This window comes from Aspergillus chevalieri, chromosome 5 (genome assembly GCF_016861735.1).
Source record: "Aspergillus chevalieri M1 DNA, chromosome 5, nearly complete sequence".
In the NCBI taxonomy this organism is placed as follows: domain Eukaryota; kingdom Fungi; phylum Ascomycota; class Eurotiomycetes; order Eurotiales; family Aspergillaceae; genus Aspergillus; species Aspergillus chevalieri.
Genome location: NC_057366.1, coordinates 3,358,481 through 3,377,563, shown reverse-complemented (window position 1 = coordinate 3,377,563; position 19,083 = coordinate 3,358,481). Strand labels below are relative to the sequence as shown.

At 48.6% G+C, this 19,083-nt stretch overlaps 7 protein-coding genes across 7 annotated transcripts; 3 read left to right on the top strand and 4 right to left on the bottom strand.

Annotated features, from left to right (window-relative positions):
• Positions 1-73: 73 nt before the first annotated feature.
• ACHE_51178S (cytochrome P450) lies at positions 74-1,642 on the bottom strand (the record flags this gene model as incomplete). Its single annotated transcript, XM_043280977.1, has 2 exons — positions 74-1,013; positions 1,062-1,642. 2 exons carry the CDS (start codon positions 1,640-1,642, stop codon positions 74-76), a joined length of 1,521 nt encoding a protein of 506 aa, XP_043138502.1.
• Positions 1,643-2,332: 690 nt separating this feature from the next.
• On the top strand, positions 2,333-3,185 carry ACHE_51177A (uncharacterized protein; the record flags this gene model as incomplete). The annotated part of the gene is made up of 2 exons (XM_043280976.1): positions 2,333-2,619; positions 2,669-3,185. 2 exons carry the CDS (start codon positions 2,333-2,335, stop codon positions 3,183-3,185), a joined length of 804 nt encoding a protein of 267 aa, XP_043138501.1.
• A 779-nt stretch (positions 3,186-3,964) lies between these two features.
• On the top strand, positions 3,965-4,898 carry ACHE_51176A (sulfotransferase family protein; the record flags this gene model as incomplete). The annotated part of the gene is made up of 2 exons (XM_043280974.1): positions 3,965-4,159; positions 4,209-4,898. 2 exons carry the CDS (start codon positions 3,965-3,967, stop codon positions 4,896-4,898), a joined length of 885 nt encoding a protein of 294 aa, XP_043138500.1.
• A 591-nt stretch (positions 4,899-5,489) lies between these two features.
• Positions 5,490-6,379, top strand: ACHE_51175A (uncharacterized protein; the record flags this gene model as incomplete). Its single annotated transcript, XM_043280973.1, has 3 exons — positions 5,490-5,737; positions 5,794-6,061; positions 6,128-6,379. 3 exons carry the CDS (start codon positions 5,490-5,492, stop codon positions 6,377-6,379), a joined length of 768 nt encoding a protein of 255 aa, XP_043138499.1.
• Positions 6,380-6,808: 429 nt separating this feature from the next.
• Positions 6,809-7,877, bottom strand: ACHE_51174S (WD40 repeat domain-containing protein; the record flags this gene model as incomplete). The annotated part of the gene is made up of 2 exons (XM_043280972.1): positions 6,809-7,762; positions 7,812-7,877. 2 exons carry the CDS (start codon positions 7,875-7,877, stop codon positions 6,809-6,811), a joined length of 1,020 nt encoding a protein of 339 aa, XP_043138498.1.
• Positions 7,878-8,560: 683 nt separating this feature from the next.
• ACHE_51173S (uncharacterized protein) lies at positions 8,561-10,078 on the bottom strand (the record flags this gene model as incomplete). The annotated part of the gene is made up of 2 exons (XM_043280971.1): positions 8,561-9,739; positions 9,797-10,078. The coding sequence occupies 2 exons, from the start codon at positions 10,076-10,078 to the stop codon at positions 8,561-8,563; spliced, it is 1,461 nt and encodes a 486-aa protein (XP_043138497.1).
• Positions 10,079-13,312: 3,234 nt separating this feature from the next.
• Positions 13,313-16,124, bottom strand: ACHE_51172S (BRCT domain protein; the record flags this gene model as incomplete). Its single annotated transcript, XM_043280970.1, has 7 exons — positions 13,313-14,430; positions 14,477-14,557; positions 14,608-14,884; positions 14,942-15,573; positions 15,632-15,908; positions 15,985-16,046; positions 16,103-16,124. The coding sequence occupies 7 exons, from the start codon at positions 16,122-16,124 to the stop codon at positions 13,313-13,315; spliced, it is 2,469 nt and encodes an 822-aa protein (XP_043138496.1).
• Positions 16,125-19,083: the final 2,959 nt, after the last annotated feature.

Sequence of the window (19,083 nt, the reverse complement as noted above, 5' to 3'; positions counted from 1 at the left end):
AACAACTAAATACACCAGTACAAGACTAATATACAAGCCTAAAACCCAAGAACGCCTTATCTTTAACATTGTATCACCTCAAACTAACCCTCGTCGGCAACCCCTGCGACGGCTTCGCCGTAACATCCAACACCTGGTACATAAATGACCCATCCTCATAGACCGTCTCAAAATCAAATGTCCTCAACGTCAATATCAGAATGATCTTCAACTGCAGAAGCGCCAGACTCTGTCCCAAACAAGCCCGCGGTCCCTTCTCAAACGGTCTCCACGCGTCTTTCGGCACGAAATACGGATCCTGCGGGTCCATGACAAGATGTCGTTCGGGATAGAACCGCTCCGCGTCTTTGAAGAGGTCCTCGCGGCGCATTGTGGCGCAGTTGTTTACCAGGACTGCGAAGGGGTAGGTAGGCCATTGGGTGCCGTCGGGGGTTTTCAGAGTTTGGGTTGGTTGGCCGGCGCGGAGGCTTACGCCTGTGGGTGGCCAGAGGCGGAGGGCTTCTTTGATAACAGCGAGGGTGTAGTGCAAGTTGTTGGTTAGGTGGGGGTGTTCGCGGAGGGTAGATGCCGCCGTGGCAGGGTCAGAACCGAAGAGAATATCGTGTTCTTCGCGGACGCGCTGGAGGATATGAGGATGTTTGCTGAGTGCTGCGTATGTGTAGCAAAGTGTGCTGGCGGAGGTGTCGTGACCGGCGAAAATCAAGGTCTTGACGGATGCAATGAGCATGTCGCGCGTTTCGGTGCCCATATTTCTGTTGCGGTTGTTGAAGGAGATGGCGTCGTCGATGGCGTAGTTCATGTTCTTTTCGATGGGACTGTTGATAATTCTGTCATCGACGAGACGGCCGACGTAGCGGTCGAGGGCGCGGCCGTTCTTCCATTTCTGATAGTGGCGACGGGGGCTGATATCGTATAGGTATCGTGACCAGAAGTCTTGAGGAGCGAGGGATGCTTGTGCTCGAAAAAGTTCGAGGAACTCGTCTTCATTTCGTTGTGCATTGCACTTGATTCCCCTGCTATCGTTAGCCCTGGTCGACAACATACATGAGATAGAAACTCACAAAATAGCCCTAGCGGAGATATTGAAGATCATCCTTGCACACACGTTTTCCATCCCAAAAACATCCTGTTTCACAGCATGATCCCTAAGAACATCGCAGAAATCCAATACATCATCCACAATGCCCGGAACATGCTGCAAGACCTTCCTCGGCTGAAATCCGGGCGTAAACGACTTCCTCGCAACCAACCAGTCATGTCCATTCGCCGTAACCATCGACTTCTCACCCAGGATATGACCCGTCCACTTTCTCATAACCACAGACTCCTTAGGAAGATTCATCTTCTGCACAACTTGCATCGCCAGCTCCGGCTGGACAATGACAAGCTGTGGCGGCGCGAGAGGCCACAGATCAAGATAGAAGAAATCACCCAGGCCGTAGCGCTCGCGCATTAAATGAGCGAATAGCTGTGGTGTCGCATCAGGTGGTAGACTGCTTGCGATGTCGCGCATAACCAAGAAGTGTCCCCAGATAGCGTGATGTGGCGGACCGGGGAGATTTCTGAACATCCTGCGCTGCTGGACTAGTCGGCACAGAGCGTATACTGTCAGAGTGAGAAGTGCAAGAGGTAGGACGAGCATTTCGGGATTCAGTGGGAGTCCAGGAGAGTGTGTCTTCGTTGGAGGAGAAGATGCAGAGTTGGAGGGGTGCTGAGAGGATCACTGATGAGTAGAATTCGACTTCGAGCATGGCAGAAGAGAAGATGTTGTTGATGATGGCTTTTCTCTTGACTAGGTTTCGTCTTCATTTTATACTCGTTTTTCAAGTTCAATGTATATAGGTGGTCAACTCAATGAACTCAAATCGGTGCAGTTATGGCTGCGCCTGGATTGGGGCCGGCGCAAGGTGCACCACACACGCACAACATACTCTATCTTCAATACTGTATCCACAGAGTTACCCAAAAAGGGATAAATGAAGCTGTACCTGAGTCCGTATCTCAAGATAGGGCTGTGCAGCACATGAGACCCGGCCCCCACGAAACCGCCCGCATGGTCTTGATACGACTTGAAGATTCTATTTCTATCCTGAAACAAGCGGCCCCCCAAAAAAGCTTAACAGGGTCTCTCTTGAGTTTGTGAGCCTGTCATGTTCAGAGTATGGGGCTGATCTGGTTGTCAGTTTGGGGCGGGATCATACCCTCAGCCACTGTGCTGGCATTGATGGAAGGGAATCCGTGTAGCAAGTAAGGTACTAATTCCAACTATCCCTCCTTGCTAATCTAATCAATTGAATGTTTCTCTTAGCCTCAAACCACTCTCTTAGTGACAATGTTCACGTTACGAGACGCGATTTTCCTTATCGAACTGGCATTCTACTGCCCAATCCCTCCTGTCATCATCTTCATTCTCCTCATTCATGGTGGAAAGAAGCCATACACATGGCGTCCCATTATTATACCTCTCTTCCTACTCTCTGGGCTGCGAATCGCCAGTGCATCACTGGGCCTAGCAGCCATGAACCCCGATAAATCCAATCTCCTCACCACAGCAACAATACTGGACACAATAGGACTGGCACCAGTTCTGTGCCTGCTTATTGGAATTCTAGTTCGAGCGTGAGCCCCCCGAGATCATTCCCGCATAGAAACCGCTAACACCACCCAGCAACGCCCCCCTCCGCAAAGGCCTTTCCTTCTGGATATTCCTCCCCCTCCAACTAACCGTCATAGCCGCAACAGTGATGACAGCTTACGGCGGCCGAGACCTCTACACAACCGACGAGCACCAAACCAAAGACCTGACCCTAATGCGCGCTGGAATTAGCATCTTCATCGCCATCTTCGGCATAACAGTCCTCCTATCTGTGATCACATTATTCAAAGTGCAGGGCGGATACGGGAACGAGCGCGCGGCTGCTGTGTGTGCGGTCTTGTCGATCCCGTTTATGAGCGTGAGGCTGGCGTTTTCGGCAGGGAGCTTGTTTTCGGGGGAGGGGAGTGTGTTGGATCCAATGGCGGAGGATGACACGGGCATTTGGTTGCATTTGTTTATGGTTGTTGTTATGGAGTATGTTGTTGTGCTCTCGGCAACGGCGGTGGCATTGGGGTCGAGGAGGGTGGTGCTTGTGGAGAAGAAGGATGATGGGTTTGATAAGGAGATTGAGGTTCAGACTTGGATTTGATCAATGGGGATGATCGTGTTCTTTTGAATTTTCTGGATGTTTGTTTAGGATCTATGTATACTGTTTTAGCGAGCATTGTATGCGGTCAAATGGTATGATTGCGGTTCTGATACTATTAAACGCCTTTTCTCAATTGAGGAGTACTCCTAATCATTTGATAAAGTAAGAGCATACTGGTAAGATTTTGCGTATTTGGCCTTCGATTGCTGTCGATAGCGATGGAGCCGGTATCTTCAATTGGCAAGGCGTACTCGCAACATCATGGAGATATACTCATGGAGATTACGCCTTGGCCCTGATCACTCCTGAAAGTCTACCGTATACCCTATACCGTATCCCAAATCCTCAATTTAGACTGTACCCCTATCCTGAAACCGCCCCCAATACACCCCCCGAAGTTTCATGACCATGTGGCGGCCGGTAAAATATCCGTGCAGATGAGCTCATCTCGAGCATGATATGCACTGCATGCACCATAGGTTAAAACGAACAGGGCCGATCCTGGCCATGTGGCTTGGTCCCAATAACCCCCAAGTTTGTTCGGCAAGGCTTGGCCTACGAGCTAATTTGTATACTTTGTATCAGAGTGCAACAGAAATAGCTCAGTAGCCTTATCCTGTGACTGTGCCTCTTTGGGGGTACCTATTGCGATAACAAAGGGGTCATGAGGTCAAAATGGGAGGAGATAAAATGACCTTTTCGTCCTGATTGCGACTATCATTACCCATTCTCAACAACACTACAAGAACAGTCTCAGGTTTTCCTCATTCAGATTCACAATGCAAAGCCCAAGAATACAGCTGGACATGCACAGGCCCAATTCATGGGTCTCGCATGAGCTCACTACGCTCAAGACGCTTGGACTTGTGCTCAAATCCAGCATGAGCATCACCAGACCGGATCCCAAGTTGGATGAAGGACTGCATGTGTCGTCTTCAGGTGTACACCACGGGGGAACGATCAAGGTGATTGTGGTGAGTGTACATCACTCGCAATCCCAGAAAGTCCAAGCTAACAATGCAGGCTGGCCTCCCCCGAACCGGCACAATGAGCATGAAAAAAGCCCTCGAAGAACTCGGCTACAAAAATTGCTTCCACCTCGCCGAGCCCCTCTGCCAATTCACCAACCTTCACCTAAGCGCCAGAATCGTCAACACCAAGAATACCGCCCTTCGACGGCAAAAACTCGCCCGCCTACTCCAAGGCCACGAGGTCACTCTCGAAGTCCCCGGGAGTGCCTGTCTCCCGGACCTACTGGAGATGTACCCGGAAGCCAAGGTCGTTCTTACAGAACGCACATCAGCAGCTCTCTGGCTGAGATCATGGCGCGGATTTGGAATTGACCTGCGCTCTGATTGTTTCCGGTGGATCGGATACTGGGTGCCCGGTGTTGTTTCGGCGAATGATCTTTACCGGGGATGGATGCGGTTGGCCTCCGAGCGGTTTGGGCTGGCTCCTGAGCCGTCGGAGGCATTGTACCATGCGCATAATAATTGGGTCAAGTCTATCGTGCCGCAGGATAGACTTTTGGTGTTTAAGTGTCAGGATGGGTGGGAGCCGCTGTGTAGGTTTTTGGGTAGGCAGCGGCCTAATCTGTTCCCACATGGCAATGAGGCGGGGCATTTAAGGTATTATAAGCGCGTGGCTATGGCGCTCGGGATTGCATTGTGGTTGATTGTTCTGGCCTTGTCTTTTCTCGTGGTGTCGTTGTGATTTGTTTCTGTTCTTGTTTGGCGTTCCGGATATATACCACTTTGGTTAGTTAGTTTTTGCCCTATACTTCATTCATCTTATGGCCGTAATTCCATGTTGATTTTTATTAAGACTGTCCGGAGTAATCTCAGCGGCTCAATTCTTTGTTGTGACGGCGCTAAGATTGGGGGCCAAAATAGACTGTCTGCGTCGCAAAAACATGAACCCCTACCAAACAACACTCCACCATTGATCAAAAAATATCCCTAAAGTCTCAAGTGGTAAATGGAAGCCCAAGCTTTGCAAGAAAATAGTCAAGTCCGGATCAGCAATGCCCAGCCTCACCGGGGATATTCCGGCCACTCTATACGGCATACACAGCCTCTCGCAGGAGTCTGCCTTATGAACAAAGCCCGAATCCTTCGCGCGGATTGCCCAAGGAAATTCCTAAAATGGACATATCTTGACACGACGAGGCTCATAGGTGATCATTGGGGCCGTGTCAGTCGTTGTGTATATATTAAGCGGTTGTTAGCCCCTCGTATTCAATCCAACTCAACTGCATTCATTCATTTTTTTTCTTTTTTTTTTAAAAAAAAGGAAGAATTCACCATGACTGACTCTCTTTCGGCGGCTACCTGTGCCATTTATGTTATCCTCGCCTTTCCTGTTTTATATTTGTTGTTCAAACATGGCCGGAATGGCTTTCTAGGATGGCTGTTTCTCTTCGTCTTCTGCGGTCTGCGGATTATAAGTGGTGGTTTGGGGGTCAAATCATCCGACAGCGCTGCCGCCAGCATCATCTCAAATATCGGCCTGTCTCCTCTCCTTCTCACAACAGCTGGTATTCTACATGAAGCGTGAGTCCTTCCTCCGACTGTCTACCCCTCTAATACACCTCCTGACATTGGAACAGCCGCGCCTATCGCATTTTCGGCATCGATAAGAAACTCGAATGGGCTCAAACCCTCTTCTTCCATATCCTAGTAGGCGCCGGCGTCGCCCTAACCGCCGCTGGATCCGCAAAACTCCAGCACCACGATCAGCCCATCGACAAAGCTGAGAAGATTATCAAAGTCGGTATTGTCATTTTGGCCGTTTGTTGGGGGATTTTGGTGGGTTGGACGGCGTTGTCGTTTAGGGCTCCCAGGGGGGATGGGCCTGTTGTGCGTGCGGGGACCACGGTATGTACCTCTTTCTCTCTTTCTTTTGCTTGTGAGATATGCATCGGCTGACGACGATTCAAATAGATGCTCGGATCCATCGCCTGCTGCCTCGTCTTAATTGGCGTCCGCGTTTTCTACAGTCTCGTCGCGATCTGTACGCAGGCGGCATATCTCAACCCCCGTACCGGTACGCTCGTCATCCGCGTAGTATTGGGCTTTTTGCCGGAGTTGCTTGCGACGCTTGTTTATATCTGCGTGGGTATTCAGACTAGAGGGGTGGCGAAGCTGGTTCGTCATGGCGTTGCGGGATATAAGCCGTCTGCGCCTTATGTTTGATGCCTGATGATGGTTGAGGTTCATATATACATGTTCTGCTTTGTTTGGGGTTGTGAAATGTGGGTGTTGCATTGATATACCCCTGGTGTTTAGGTTTATTTTTATCTCGGCGTTACTCTATATTTTAGCGAGGACTGGATTTAAGAAAAATTTGGCGTCTACATGGTCTAAACTCTTTGATTCCTTCTCAGCGTCACAGTGGCGACTCTTTACAGTGTTAGGATTGACCTGGATTTTTCGTGATTTACGCACTATTAATTGCAAAACAATACCTGAATTTGTGTTGTTTACATGTTATCTATAAATAACAATACGCATGTAACCACCATAACTATATTTCCAATTGACAAATAAATAAGACTCTGCCATCCCATACCCCTCTTCTTGACAAGAGATAAGAAGATAATAGACTAGGACAAGTACAAAGAGTTAATCTGTAGGGAATCCTACAACGAAAACCCGCCCGTCACTATACCCCAGAGCAAGAATATCATCTCTAGTAGCCGATGAAGAAAATGTTCGATATTCAGAAGGGAGCCATAGGACTTTTTCACTTCCAAAGGCCACCCAATCGTCTGACAAGGAAACCCGGGAGGCGACTGTCCGGCCGTCTGGTGAGAAGGCCAGGGACCGAACCCATTTGGAATGGCCCTTGAGCGTCTGACGCTCTTCACCTGTTGTGACATCCCAGAGTTTGATGGTCTGGTCCCCAGAACCAGAGGCGACTGTTTGCCAGTCTGGTGAGAAGGCCACGGACCAAACACAGTTGGAATGACCCTTGAGCGTCCGACGCTCTTCACCTGTTGTGACATCCCAGAGTTTGATGGTCCTGTCTCCAGAGCCGGAGGCGACCGTTTGCCCGTCTGCTGGAAAGGCCACGAACAGAACTGACCCAGAATGGCCCTTGAGCGTCCGACGCTCTTCACCTGTTGTGACATCCCAAAGTCTGATGGTGTTGTCCCTAGAACCGGAGGCGACTGTTTGCCAGTCTGGTGAGAAGGCCACGGACCAAACACAGTTGGAATGACCCTTGAGCGTCCGACGCTCTTCACCTATTGTGACATCCCAGAGTTTGATGGTCCTGTCTCCAGAGCCGGAGGCGACCGTTTGCCCGTCTGCTGAGAAGGCCACGGACAGAACTGACCCAGAATGGCCCTCAAGGGTCTGTATTTCCGCGCTCCAAAAGCTTTCTTCTTGTGGTAGTATATGTATCTTCCTAAATCGTTCCCCTTCAAATGCCTTTCTAATAATGCTTTCTGTCGGTGAAAATATCAATGCTGAACAATAAAGTTGGTATGGTGCAATGTCAATGATATGAATATTCTTGAGGAGAAATCGTTTTGCATCATACAGAAATTTTGAAATCTCAGAATCTGTGTGGCCCTGATTTGAGATTAGTAAATGCTATGAAATGGATTTTATGCAGGCTTACCCCTATGGATGACTGTAGTGTATTGATCATACCAACAGCCTCTTGTATAATCCCCATTAGACTCATTGCTTCCAACCAATGAAGGAAGTGCTTTTTCAAAAGTGGCAAAACCTCAGATATTTGGGCTTTGCTCTGCTCTACATGATACACCCAATAGCGACAGGCATATTGCAACTCTGCCGAGAGGTGTTGATCAACAGTCTGCCTTGGAATATCTATGCGCTGTGTTCCGTTACTTAACATGCAGCAGATATTATGTTTGAGACCGCAATTCATAACACGAAGGCAATGTAAGGCTATTTTTTTATGTGTTTCTTCCTCATCCACATGGAAGGCACTTTCTGTATTGAGCAGGTAGTCTCGAAAGGATAGATGCAGAATGCGGACTGGCAAATGGACACCCTTTGGTACACTCAGCACTGAATGTAATTTTTTAAATAGGAAACTGATATTTCCTTCAGGGACATCAAGAAGCTTCCCAAGGCTTTGGATGGAAAGAGGGGCAGTAAGAAGAACAATAGCTCCCACTATGTCACAAAACTCGTTTTCAAGTTTTCTTGACTCATTTTCATCACTGGGGTTGAGAATTTGTTCCAACACTGGCTGATATATATTCTCCATCTGGGCCGACTGAGAAACTCCTTGGGACTGAAGAACTGCTATAATGCGTTCTTCTGGGCTCCGGATTCCATCACCAATAAAACGACAGACAGTGGCAGCGAAGATGAAGAGAGGAATTGACATTCCAACTAATTTCTCAATTCTGTCACTGCTGGCCAATTGGGAGGGAGTGTATCATTATCGTCTTTTATCTTTGATAGTCTGTCTTTCAAGTACAGCCGTATGTCGTGCTCAATTACTGGCTGCGGAAGCTGATGGAGCACCAGATCCTGATGATTATCAACCTTCTTGAATCCAAGTTGCACTGGAAGTTCTGGTCGACTTGTTAAGAAAACTTTTAGTCTGATGGAGGTTGAATATTGCAGATATGGCAAAAGTTCAAGGATGATCCGTATTTCATTATCATGCTCGCACTCATCCAACGCATCAATCACAATTACCATTGATGTAGTCTGATCCAGTTCCAGTGCTTGGAGTGGCTGGAGAATGAGCATGTCAAACTGATCTCGGAGAGATTTCTCTGAAATATCAGGATCCGTCTCAATTGCTTTCAGAACGCCAGATGCCAACTGCTGGTCATGGGCTATTAATTGCTTTGTGATGGTTGATATGAATCTCCTTGCATTACCACGGTCCGCTTCACCCTTTTTGAAGAAGAAACTGGCTCCCAGTTGCCCATTGTCTTTAAATGTCTGTGCAACGGTTCGGGCAATAGTAGACTTTCCTGTTCCAGCCATGCCATTTAACCAGAATATGCCTTTACTACCAGACGATTCAGCCCACTCTGAAACCTGGCAGAGGAGCTCAGTCCTGGTCCCTGGAAGACATAGAGCTTCAAGCGAATCCATGTATGGGTTGTAAGAGTTGTAAAAAGCTCCTTCTGCAATCGGTAGGTTGAACTTTTGGACAAGATTTCGAAGGGATGTTGACACCTCATCTATTTGAGCCAGAATGTTTTCGGCATTTTTCCCATGCTGAAGATGTCCATCAAGTTGGATCCATTGCTGCAAGTGCTGTTCTTCCTCCTTGACAGAAGTTTGCAGCTCTAGGAGGCGTTGTTTTGTAACTGCAGTGACAGTGTCCAATATCCATCTTCCCACACTGGGCTTGTGACCAGTCAATACCTCTGCTGCATATTGGAGAACCACCTTGTAGACTCTGACAATTGCATGTCCTATCTCAGCTTTCTCCTGGGAGTCAGCACTGTAAAAATTCTTTTCAATATAGGCACATCGGGCAAGAACATTCGCCAGATACTCTGAAGAATCAAACAAAGCATCACACAGGTCAAAGCGGTTTTTGGTCATCTATGATTTGAATACAGTTTAATTTCGCGAGTCTATCAATCAATTTCAGAGACTTACAGTTAAGCCAAGTGAGATGACAGCCCAAGCACTTGCAGCATGGTGGGTGGGATCAAAACCGGCTGTTGTGCTAATGATCTCCTTGAAAGATAATGCAGCATTGATTATTTTTTGTGAAAGTTGTCGAAGGTCAATATCTTTACCCGTTGACCTTGAAATCCTCAAACCTCCCTGCTGGCATTTCTCATATCGCTCTTTTGTTACTTGGATAACATCATTTATCATGTCTGCGGTTTGTGGGTGATTCGCTTGGTCGGTGCGTTTTGGGTCTGAAGCGTGCATTTGCGACAAAATATCCTTCTCTTCTGGATCGAGCTGGTCAAAAGCGGATTGCCACAAGTCTTGTGGGAGGGAGGTGTCCTCCAATTGCGTTGTTTTCTTGCTGAGTTGACTGGACGAGACTGAGACTGGAACAGCTGGTGTATGGTCAAATTGAACCTTGGCTTTGCTGGGCTGTTGCTCTGCATTTCGGGACTTTCTGTGTCCATGGAAAAGACGGTTTTTCCCTTTTTTTATATATTGGAGCGTCTTGAATCATTCACAAGTAATTGACAATAGTTTGAGTGTGGTGGAAGACTGTCTTTTTACGTGAAATGATTTTCCCGATGTCTTAGTACTGCTGAGGGGCAGTGCACTGGACCCGAAGTATTAGCGAAACACAGCTGACCTGTTTGTTATATTAATTACAACTTACACCTAATCTATGATCTAGTTCCAAGAATTATGTGCATGCCAAGATATTCCAATATTTATCTTGATTTTGAAATGCCATTCAGCAAAAGTGCGGCAACCTGTCAATAGCATTCTGTCCAGACAGGCTGGCTAATATGTTCTGCTTATTGGGTATCCAATAAACTTGGGCGGTCGGCCCGAGCCAGGTACCGAACGTATAACAGAATTTCAGCCCAGTACAGGAAAATAAGCATCAAGTATATGATCGAACTACAGTAAGTCTCAGCCGTTTAAACAAGGTATATTGCTTACCTTTATACCTTATATGGCTATATGACGTATTTGGCATTAGTATAGACTTCCTTTACAACAACTTTGCATGATTCGCGTCTGCGACTGTGTACATTGTCATCGTCTTGACAGCCATGCAAGCTCTAACGGGTGGGCCACCGGGGGCTACCCGGTGGGACCGCGCTGCTTTTGGGTAGACGATGCTTGATTGGATGCGTAGCCCGTCGGGCGATCTAATTGGGCTTATGCGAGGGCGGTCAAGAGTCGAAAGCTAGAAAGTTCGAAGACTTCCCTAACAGCGCCGTACAGAGCTTTCTGCTCTACACTACCTGATGCGCTTACATTGGTCACGGATGCCTGGACAGAACATAAGAATCAAAAATATACAAGCGATACCATGTCAGTTTCACTAGGTCATGATTAGTTAGAGATCTGTCGCGGTCAGCGAGCCATGGTCTGTTCTATTCATAGAAGCTCACAACCTGGTCTAATGATATCATTTGCTCCGTCATCCTCCGTCTCAAACCTAACCGAATTGTCAAGGGCGCGTTTTCTGTCGATAAATATCTTTCTAGTTGATTCCTTAACCAGAAGGCCCGTGAAAGCTTTGTTCTCTTTGTCGCTGTTTATCATTTTGGCTATGACCTGCTCCTCCTTCTGGTCTAATTCTTCTCGTTTGAGCTGCGCCGAGTGCAGCTTGGTGCTCTGTGATGCGTTTTTGTATGATCTTCTACTTTCGAAGCGAGGCACTGGGACCTGTAAAGATTGCCTCGCATGCGAGGAAGATCTGACGCTTTTCAGCTGCGGAACATGTTATGATGAAAAAGTGGACAGAAGTAGTATATTTTTCAAATGAAGTAAGACGAAGGAAAGTTAGTAGGGCGGGTGATAACTGGGAGACCAAATAGGGCGTTGTAATTGTCACAGCTTCCTGATGTTATGCGCGTTTGATCTCTGGTATAAGGCTCCAGGCCCGGGACACACAGTACATGGCTTGCACCAGGCAGATCCCTGCCTTTATCCTTACTTCCTCATGCTAACATTTCAGAAGAGTCTACTAATGCCACATTCCTGGTCGAGACTATCACAGTGGATAGGTTTCTACCGGAAGGCTGAACTAACGGGTTTGATATCAAATTGTAAGGCCTTCCCCAACACCTTTCGGAATTTTAGCTACAACCCCCCCATTTATAAAACTCAATGTTAATGATATAATATGCAGGATGTGCATCAATAGACTCTTTTGTCTCCCCCTTTTATTCCGCCCAGTTGCTGCTCCCTGATCAGTCACCACATCCGTCCGTACCGGCGCAAGATCCATCGAGCAATCTGCTACCATACCGGTCGTCCTGCCTTACAACTTGTAAATCTAGTGGAGCATTTGGAATGACAAAAACGGCCCAAGTTTGTTCAATTTCCGCTTTGGCGCCCTGTATAAGGGTTTCCCTACGTTCAGTGAGGAGGTGAAGGCCCAAGTCATCCTTAGGCCGGATTGCCAGGCCAGAGGGCACCTGTTGGATTTCCCTCACAGCTGTGGAACAGGTACTGTCCAGGTGCTTCCTCAGTATCTCCATCGTGGCGTGCGGACTAGCCTGGCGGGCTGGGTGATCCGGTGGGACTTGGGAGGCGGAGAAATAGGCGGGGAGGTTTCCCCGGTGGCATGTATGGCGTCTTGGGCACCTTAGGGGCACTGGGAGGAGTTCCTGCTGCCTCCACATAGCTATTGTGCTTTGAGGGTGGGGGTTGCCATTTCTCCCCTTCTCTGTCAGGCTGTCCAGTCGCTAGGCTCTTGCCAAAGTTGAGAACCAGGGTCCTGGTATCCTTTCCCAGAGATCTGCTCCGTGTAGGCTCTTTCCATCCCATCTCGAGATCTTTTGGCTAATTGTATGGACAAGTTTTAGGGCTTCATCTCCAGTGGTCTTGATCTGGGCCGTGCGTGATGCCACCGCGGCTGCTATGTGGCTTTGTAGTTCTAGGCCTAGTTGGCTCTCCGGAAACTGGTTGATTGGGGTTATTGGAGGGGTGTCTTGCTCAGCCTGTGTGGGCAATCGCTGATTCACCAGAGGAGGGAAAGGTACTGGGGACTCTTCTTGGAGTCTCTGCTCTCGGCCGTTTGGGTGGTCGTTTGGGGGTGACGGGTTCCCGAGGGAAAGCGGTCGGGGCCTTATGGACTCCTGTGGCTTCCCCCAAGTCGATGTCGACCATGAGAGAACGATATCGGCGTTTCGTACTCGGTTAACTGGCAGAGAAATCGCAATGTGTGCGCCTCGAGACGTTGTCAAAAAGTCGGAGTTGGGGTGCGTGGTCATAAACATATGGCCGTGGTGAAAGACACAGGTCACGTGTTGCCAAATGACAGCCGAAAATGGCAGCATTTGGTAAATAGAAATTGTTATGGAGTAATATTCAAAATTATTTTAAAACTATTTAATCTGATTATCTAGATCGAAGCAAGATCACCAACTCCTAGCAAACAAAAGCACAAAGGACGCCATCCATGCAATTAAAATCGAGACCGTTAAACCGCTAAAGCAATGAAAAGAAACCCGCAGATCAATACTCCAGATCATCCGCAGGCTTAGCAGCCCCCCTCGTCCTCCGGCCAGTCCCCCATCCAACATCCTCAAGTTCCCGGACCTCACCGACGACTAATCCCTGATTTGCTGGTTCCGTGTCAACAAGTTTCCCTGCATTCTGCAGGAATTTTTGTCTCATCGCCACAGCATCGGGGTCTTCGTAGTTCAACTGTGTCATCGGAGGTTCCTCGTTCTCGTCCTCCTGGCCTTCGGGATTGCCTTCAGCACCGAACTCGAGACGTGTTCCACTGAAGAGCGACGTGAAGCTTTGCTCTCCATGGCTGTTTACTCGTGATGTTGTGTTTTTGTCTGTAGCCACGCTCTCTGCGCCACTGCCGCAGCCGTCTTCGTTGAGGGTGTCGATGGAGCTGGCGCGGGAGAAGGCTGATCGCTCAAAGGTGCGTGTTGAATTAAGGGATGTTGCTCTGCCGAGGAGTGGTTTTCGTCTTCTGGCGCGGGGTTGGTCGCTTTGGTCTCTTGAATCGGTAGCTGAGCGTGAGCTCGCTTGGGCTTGCTTGAGGAGACCGCTGACAGCGAGATCGAACGCAGATGCGGCTGATTGATCTGTTTCTTGGCGTTTTAGTGGAGAAGTGCTGGTATTAGGCCGAGATTGGTCTTTCTGAGGCGATGGAGACTTTGAATGTGGTATCGATTCTGTTGCTCTTTTTTGTGGGTTTGGTTGCTTCTCTTGAAGAGCATTCTGAGCAACCTCGTCGCTGGGTTGCTTCCGTTTCTCAGCGATAGTTTTGGACCGTGATATGGCTGGCGTATTTTCCTTGACCGCGGCGATCTCGCTGCTTGAACATTGTATTTCCTGAACGGCACGGGGTGAAATCCCTTGGCTTGTGTTGTTGCTGCGAGAGCCATTTTGTCGCTTCTCTGCGCCTTTATCGTTTTGCGAAAAGAGCTTTCTGACCATGTAGGGTTCGAATGGCTTCTTATTACTGGCTTGGATGGAGTCCCAAAGCCAGTCTCCGGAGACGGCTGGGACACCCCATTCCGAAGCATGCCGTAACTTGTCTTGATTCACAGAACGTGGATCATTACAAACCAGAACGGAAGAACTTTGTGTCATATACTCGTTGTATGAGGCACCTAGAGACTTAGTCCATGTACAAATCGATGGAGAGGGTCTGCATACCGATGAGATTCACTAGCTTGGATAGATGCAGGAGATCGATACGTACAAACCCAGTGGAGCATATTTTTAATCCTTGGAAACCTAGTGCATTGGTTAGAATTGGACGTAGCGGGGCCTAGGTGAATACTGACCTGGTATAGGGAAACCAGGGACCGGCGTGTTTGCGACATGAGATTCTGGCGAAACAAATGCTTTTGCATCGAGACACCTTTCCAGCCACATATCCGTCACCACTTCACACTCAAAGGCCATGTCGTCCGTGCTGGGAACTTGGGTTCGCGGGGTTTTATGGGACACAACAATGTAAAGGCCATGTCCGGTTTTTGGGATATCGGGGTGAGAGAAATCGCTCAGCGACCCAACTATTTGAGCGCCATTGAATGTCAGATGCTGGCGCAGTACACTTGTCTACATAGAGTCAGCACATAGTTAACTCCTGTAAGTCAGGTTTGCAACTATACGGACCTGCTTTGAGGAGAAACCGAAGATAAAAAAGTAGCAGTCATGCAGAAATCCTTTATGGCTGTTGGCCGCAGCTTCTGGTGACTGCTTGCGAGGCCCGGGCTGCGCTTCTGTCGCGTCTGCAAAAGTAGTTGCACTGGCAAACGATTTCGCTTCTTGAAGTACGGGCCTATTCTTCGCAGGTGCGGAACCACCACTCGATTGTTGATTGGTTTTAGGCTTCTTGGGATCAGAGCCTTCGAAACCTGTGCCTACAATATCACCCCAGATGTTCTCGTTCTGGTGCTCCAGTTTGGCGCTTGCCATTCTGCGCAATTTCCTGGGCCGTGGATTTGATACTGTCTCAGCACTTGATGTCTTTTTGAATGTTGGTATTGATCGGTTCCAGGCACCGGCACCTTGTTGCTCTGCCGGCAAGAGCGGGTGGTAAAGGGTTTCTTCGAGGACCATTCCGCGCTCTATACTGTCATTGAACCACTTCATTGTCACGACCTTAATATTCCATTGCGTCGCGAACTTGTATTTTTGACCTTCCGTGTTCCGAGAGACGAGATGAGTTACGCTCTTTGTGAGATCCTTCCTGAATTCAGCTCCATGCGCAGTGGCCGTGTCTTCAAGGTAATTCCGGAGGGCCACTGATATGATTGTCAGTCGTCTAGAGCAACAGACAAGAACCAAGCCATCAGAACTCACTGTCTTCGAAACCCGTAATGCATATTGACAGCCCCGAAAACGTTGGAAGTTTGTACTGTTCCTCCAGCGTGCGGAGGTCCGTGTCTCCTCCCTGCATCCATGACTCCCGTAAGGCTTGGATCCATTCCGGCTTTAGAACCTTCACGTCTGGGCGTTCTCGAGCAACGAACTTGTATTTGGGGGTATTCGTTTCACCGACTAGTAAATGCGTTACATCGGAGGTTAGATCGAACTTGTGAATCGCTCCCATTTGACTCGCAATTGTGGCTAACTCAGTCTGGAAACAGAGAAATATCAGCAACTCCATACTAAAGCACCAAATATAGGAAGAAAGAAGGGCTCAATTGACTTACCCGCTGCTCTGGGAGCACAGACGTTAAGCAGAGAACGACCCCCACAAGAGGGTGTTCCTTGTCTGTATTTGCGTCAACAAACTCGATTTCTTCAGGATGTTTCGAGCATAGTACATACTTGAGGTAGCTTTCTCCGCCATGCTTCATGTTTGCCAGCACCAGCGCCTATAGCTCGTTCATAATGAGAATGCCAGCTTGATGTGATATTCCGGCCGCCGCATTGGTTCCCGCGAGGCGCGATACAATACGCGGTCACCTGATCTACACGGGGAGGCGGCGATAAGACATCGATAACGAATCATTTATCTGGTGCAGACACACTGATGCCGCTCTGTGTTCGACTGTTGGATTAAATGTAGACTTGACGCTAAAAGATCTCGATCAGATCGCCATATACCATACTTCATAGAATATTATTTCCCGCTGTGTTACGCTATTTGCAGACTCCGGTCTTATCGGCGGTCACGTGTGATAGGGCGCGTTCGAAGAGGGACGCGCTGCTAAACTTTTCCCCGATCAACCCTCTATGCTCAACCTCGGCCGTCGTCCATCCTCCTTGACAAATCGTTCTATGCATGCGCTTACGTCCAGACCAGGAGGCCTGTCTTCAATTCGCCAGTTCTTGCATGCTTCAACACTAGGACTGCAAAGTACCGCTGCATACTCAACGTCAGGTCGAAGACCAAGAACAATGTTCAAGAGGGCCGTTAAGGACCATTCTGCTACCGCCAGCGCTGCCAAACCGCTTCAGTCGAATCTTCTGCAGGGCAATACGATCTCCCAGTTGAAACCATTACAGTCGTCCGGCGTTAAACGGAAGATCGAGAGTGCCGGAGAGTCGAGTTTGGGGTCCCTACACAGCGCCGTATACTTTGACGAGAACGATTTCGACGATGACGATGACTTGAATTTCGAAGACCCGGACCCTCCGATCCGAACCCAGAGTACCGCACATTCGGATACAAGTGTCTCGAGGCAGAAAGATTCTCCAGGAGATGATGACAACTTGGTTGTAACATATCCGGATCTACCGGCAGTGCCTGACGAGGAAGCTCCTCCTAGCAGTATACAATTACCTTGGTCGTCATCTCCACCATCACACTTTCAACCACCGAAACCTCCCAGCAGAGTACAATTACCACCGTCCAAACCGCGAACCGTGCCGTGGGCCAATAAGGAACCGCAAGTGACGAAAAGTGCGCCTCCGCCAGCAACCCCAGCCGCGAAACCAAAATCTACCGCTATCTGGAATAAGACAGCTAGCGCAATCAAAGACGAGCAGAAAGAGTTGCGACGACAGTCTAAAAACCAGAAACCCGAACAGAAACGCCCAGCCAATGCCCATCTTGCACCTGTGTTTCTCAGTGATGAGCAAAGACATGTCCTTGACGCTGTTGTCCAGCTTGGAAAGAGCATATTCTTTACGGGTTCTGCTGGAACAGGTAAATCTGTCTTGATGAGGGAAATCATCAAGCAGCTTCGCATCAAATACCGGAGGGAACCAGACAGAGTGGCTGTGACAGCTTCTACAGGACTTGCTGCCTGTAATATCGAAGGTGTTACGCTCCACAGTTTTGCTGGTATTGGACTGGGTAAGGAGGCAGTCCCTGAGCTGGTCAAAAAGGTATTCTTGTTTTCTGTTTCTTTCCAGATACCGTGGGATCACTGACTCTTGCAGATCAAACGTAACCAAAAGGCGAAGGCTCGCTGGTTACGAACCAAGGTCCTGATTATTGATGAAGTGTCAATGGTTGATGGTGATTTATTCGATAAGCTCGAAGCAATAGCACAGCGGATAAGGAATAATGGCCGACCCTTTGGTGGTATTCAGCTTGTCGTCACAGGCGATTTTTTCCAGCTGCCTCCAGTACCTGAAGGGGGTCGCGAAGCGAAATTTGCCTTCTCGGCAGCCACGTGGACCACATCTATCCAACACACAATCCTCCTTACTCATGTCTTCCGTCAAAAAGACCCGGAGTTTGCAGAAATGTTGAATCAAATGCGACTTGGCAAGCTGAGCGCTCAGTCGATAGAGGCGTTCAAGAAACTCGCGCGGCCGCTGAACTTCCAAGATTCGCTTGAAGCCACTGAATTGTAAGAAGTTCCTGTACATTGTGTTTACAGACACGCATTCTAACACTCTCAGATTTCCTACGCGCAACGAAGTTGATAATGCAAATGGTGTGCGCATGAGCAGGCTTTCTGGAGACCTGATGACTTTCAACGCAGTAGATTCTGGGACCATTCAAGATGTCCAATTCCGGTCCAAGTTGCTTGCGAACTGCATGGCCCCTCCCACTATTCATCTCAAAAAGGGTGCGCAAGTGATGCTTATCAAGAATATGGAAGAAACTCTCGTCAATGGCTCCATTGGGCGAGTGGTGGCATTCATGGACGAAGGCACATTCGATCATTACATGAAAACCGAGGGATTCGCTGGTGAAGGGGATGATGACGAGGAATCCCGGGCGCGCAAAAAGATCAAGTCGCATGCTAATCAAGACGCTACCCCAGGCCCAAAGTGGCCCTTGGTATGTTTCATCCAGCCTGATGGAACGGAAAGACATCTGCTTTGCCAGCCCGAGACTTGGAAGATTGAACTTCCAAATGGAGAAGTGCAGGCTCAACGCCAACAGATTCCATTAATCCTCGCCTGGGCTTTATCGATACATAAAGCCCAAGGCCAAACCTTGCAACGTGTCAAGGTTGATCTTGGCCGGGTATTCGAGAAAGGACAGGCCTACGTTGCCTTAAGTCGTGCCACCTCGCAAGCAGGTCTTCAGGTAGCGCGCTTCGATGTACGTAAGGTCATGGTCCATCCGAAGGTCGTCGACTTTTACTCGAAACTCGTTAGCATTACCGACGTTCTCAAAACGAACAAGTCCGGAGGCCAAGACGACGGCAAGGAATTCAAAGACGAACTTGACGACGAAGACTATCTGGAACAAATGTATGGGTGATTTCTCGGTTTTATATTTACTTTTTAACGGATTTATTCTTTTATACTGCTCGTTCTCATGTACGGGTTGCTTTTTCTCTTTTCTTTTTCGCATACATATATTGATATCCATGGGTAGATGAGGCCGATACGGGCCTGTC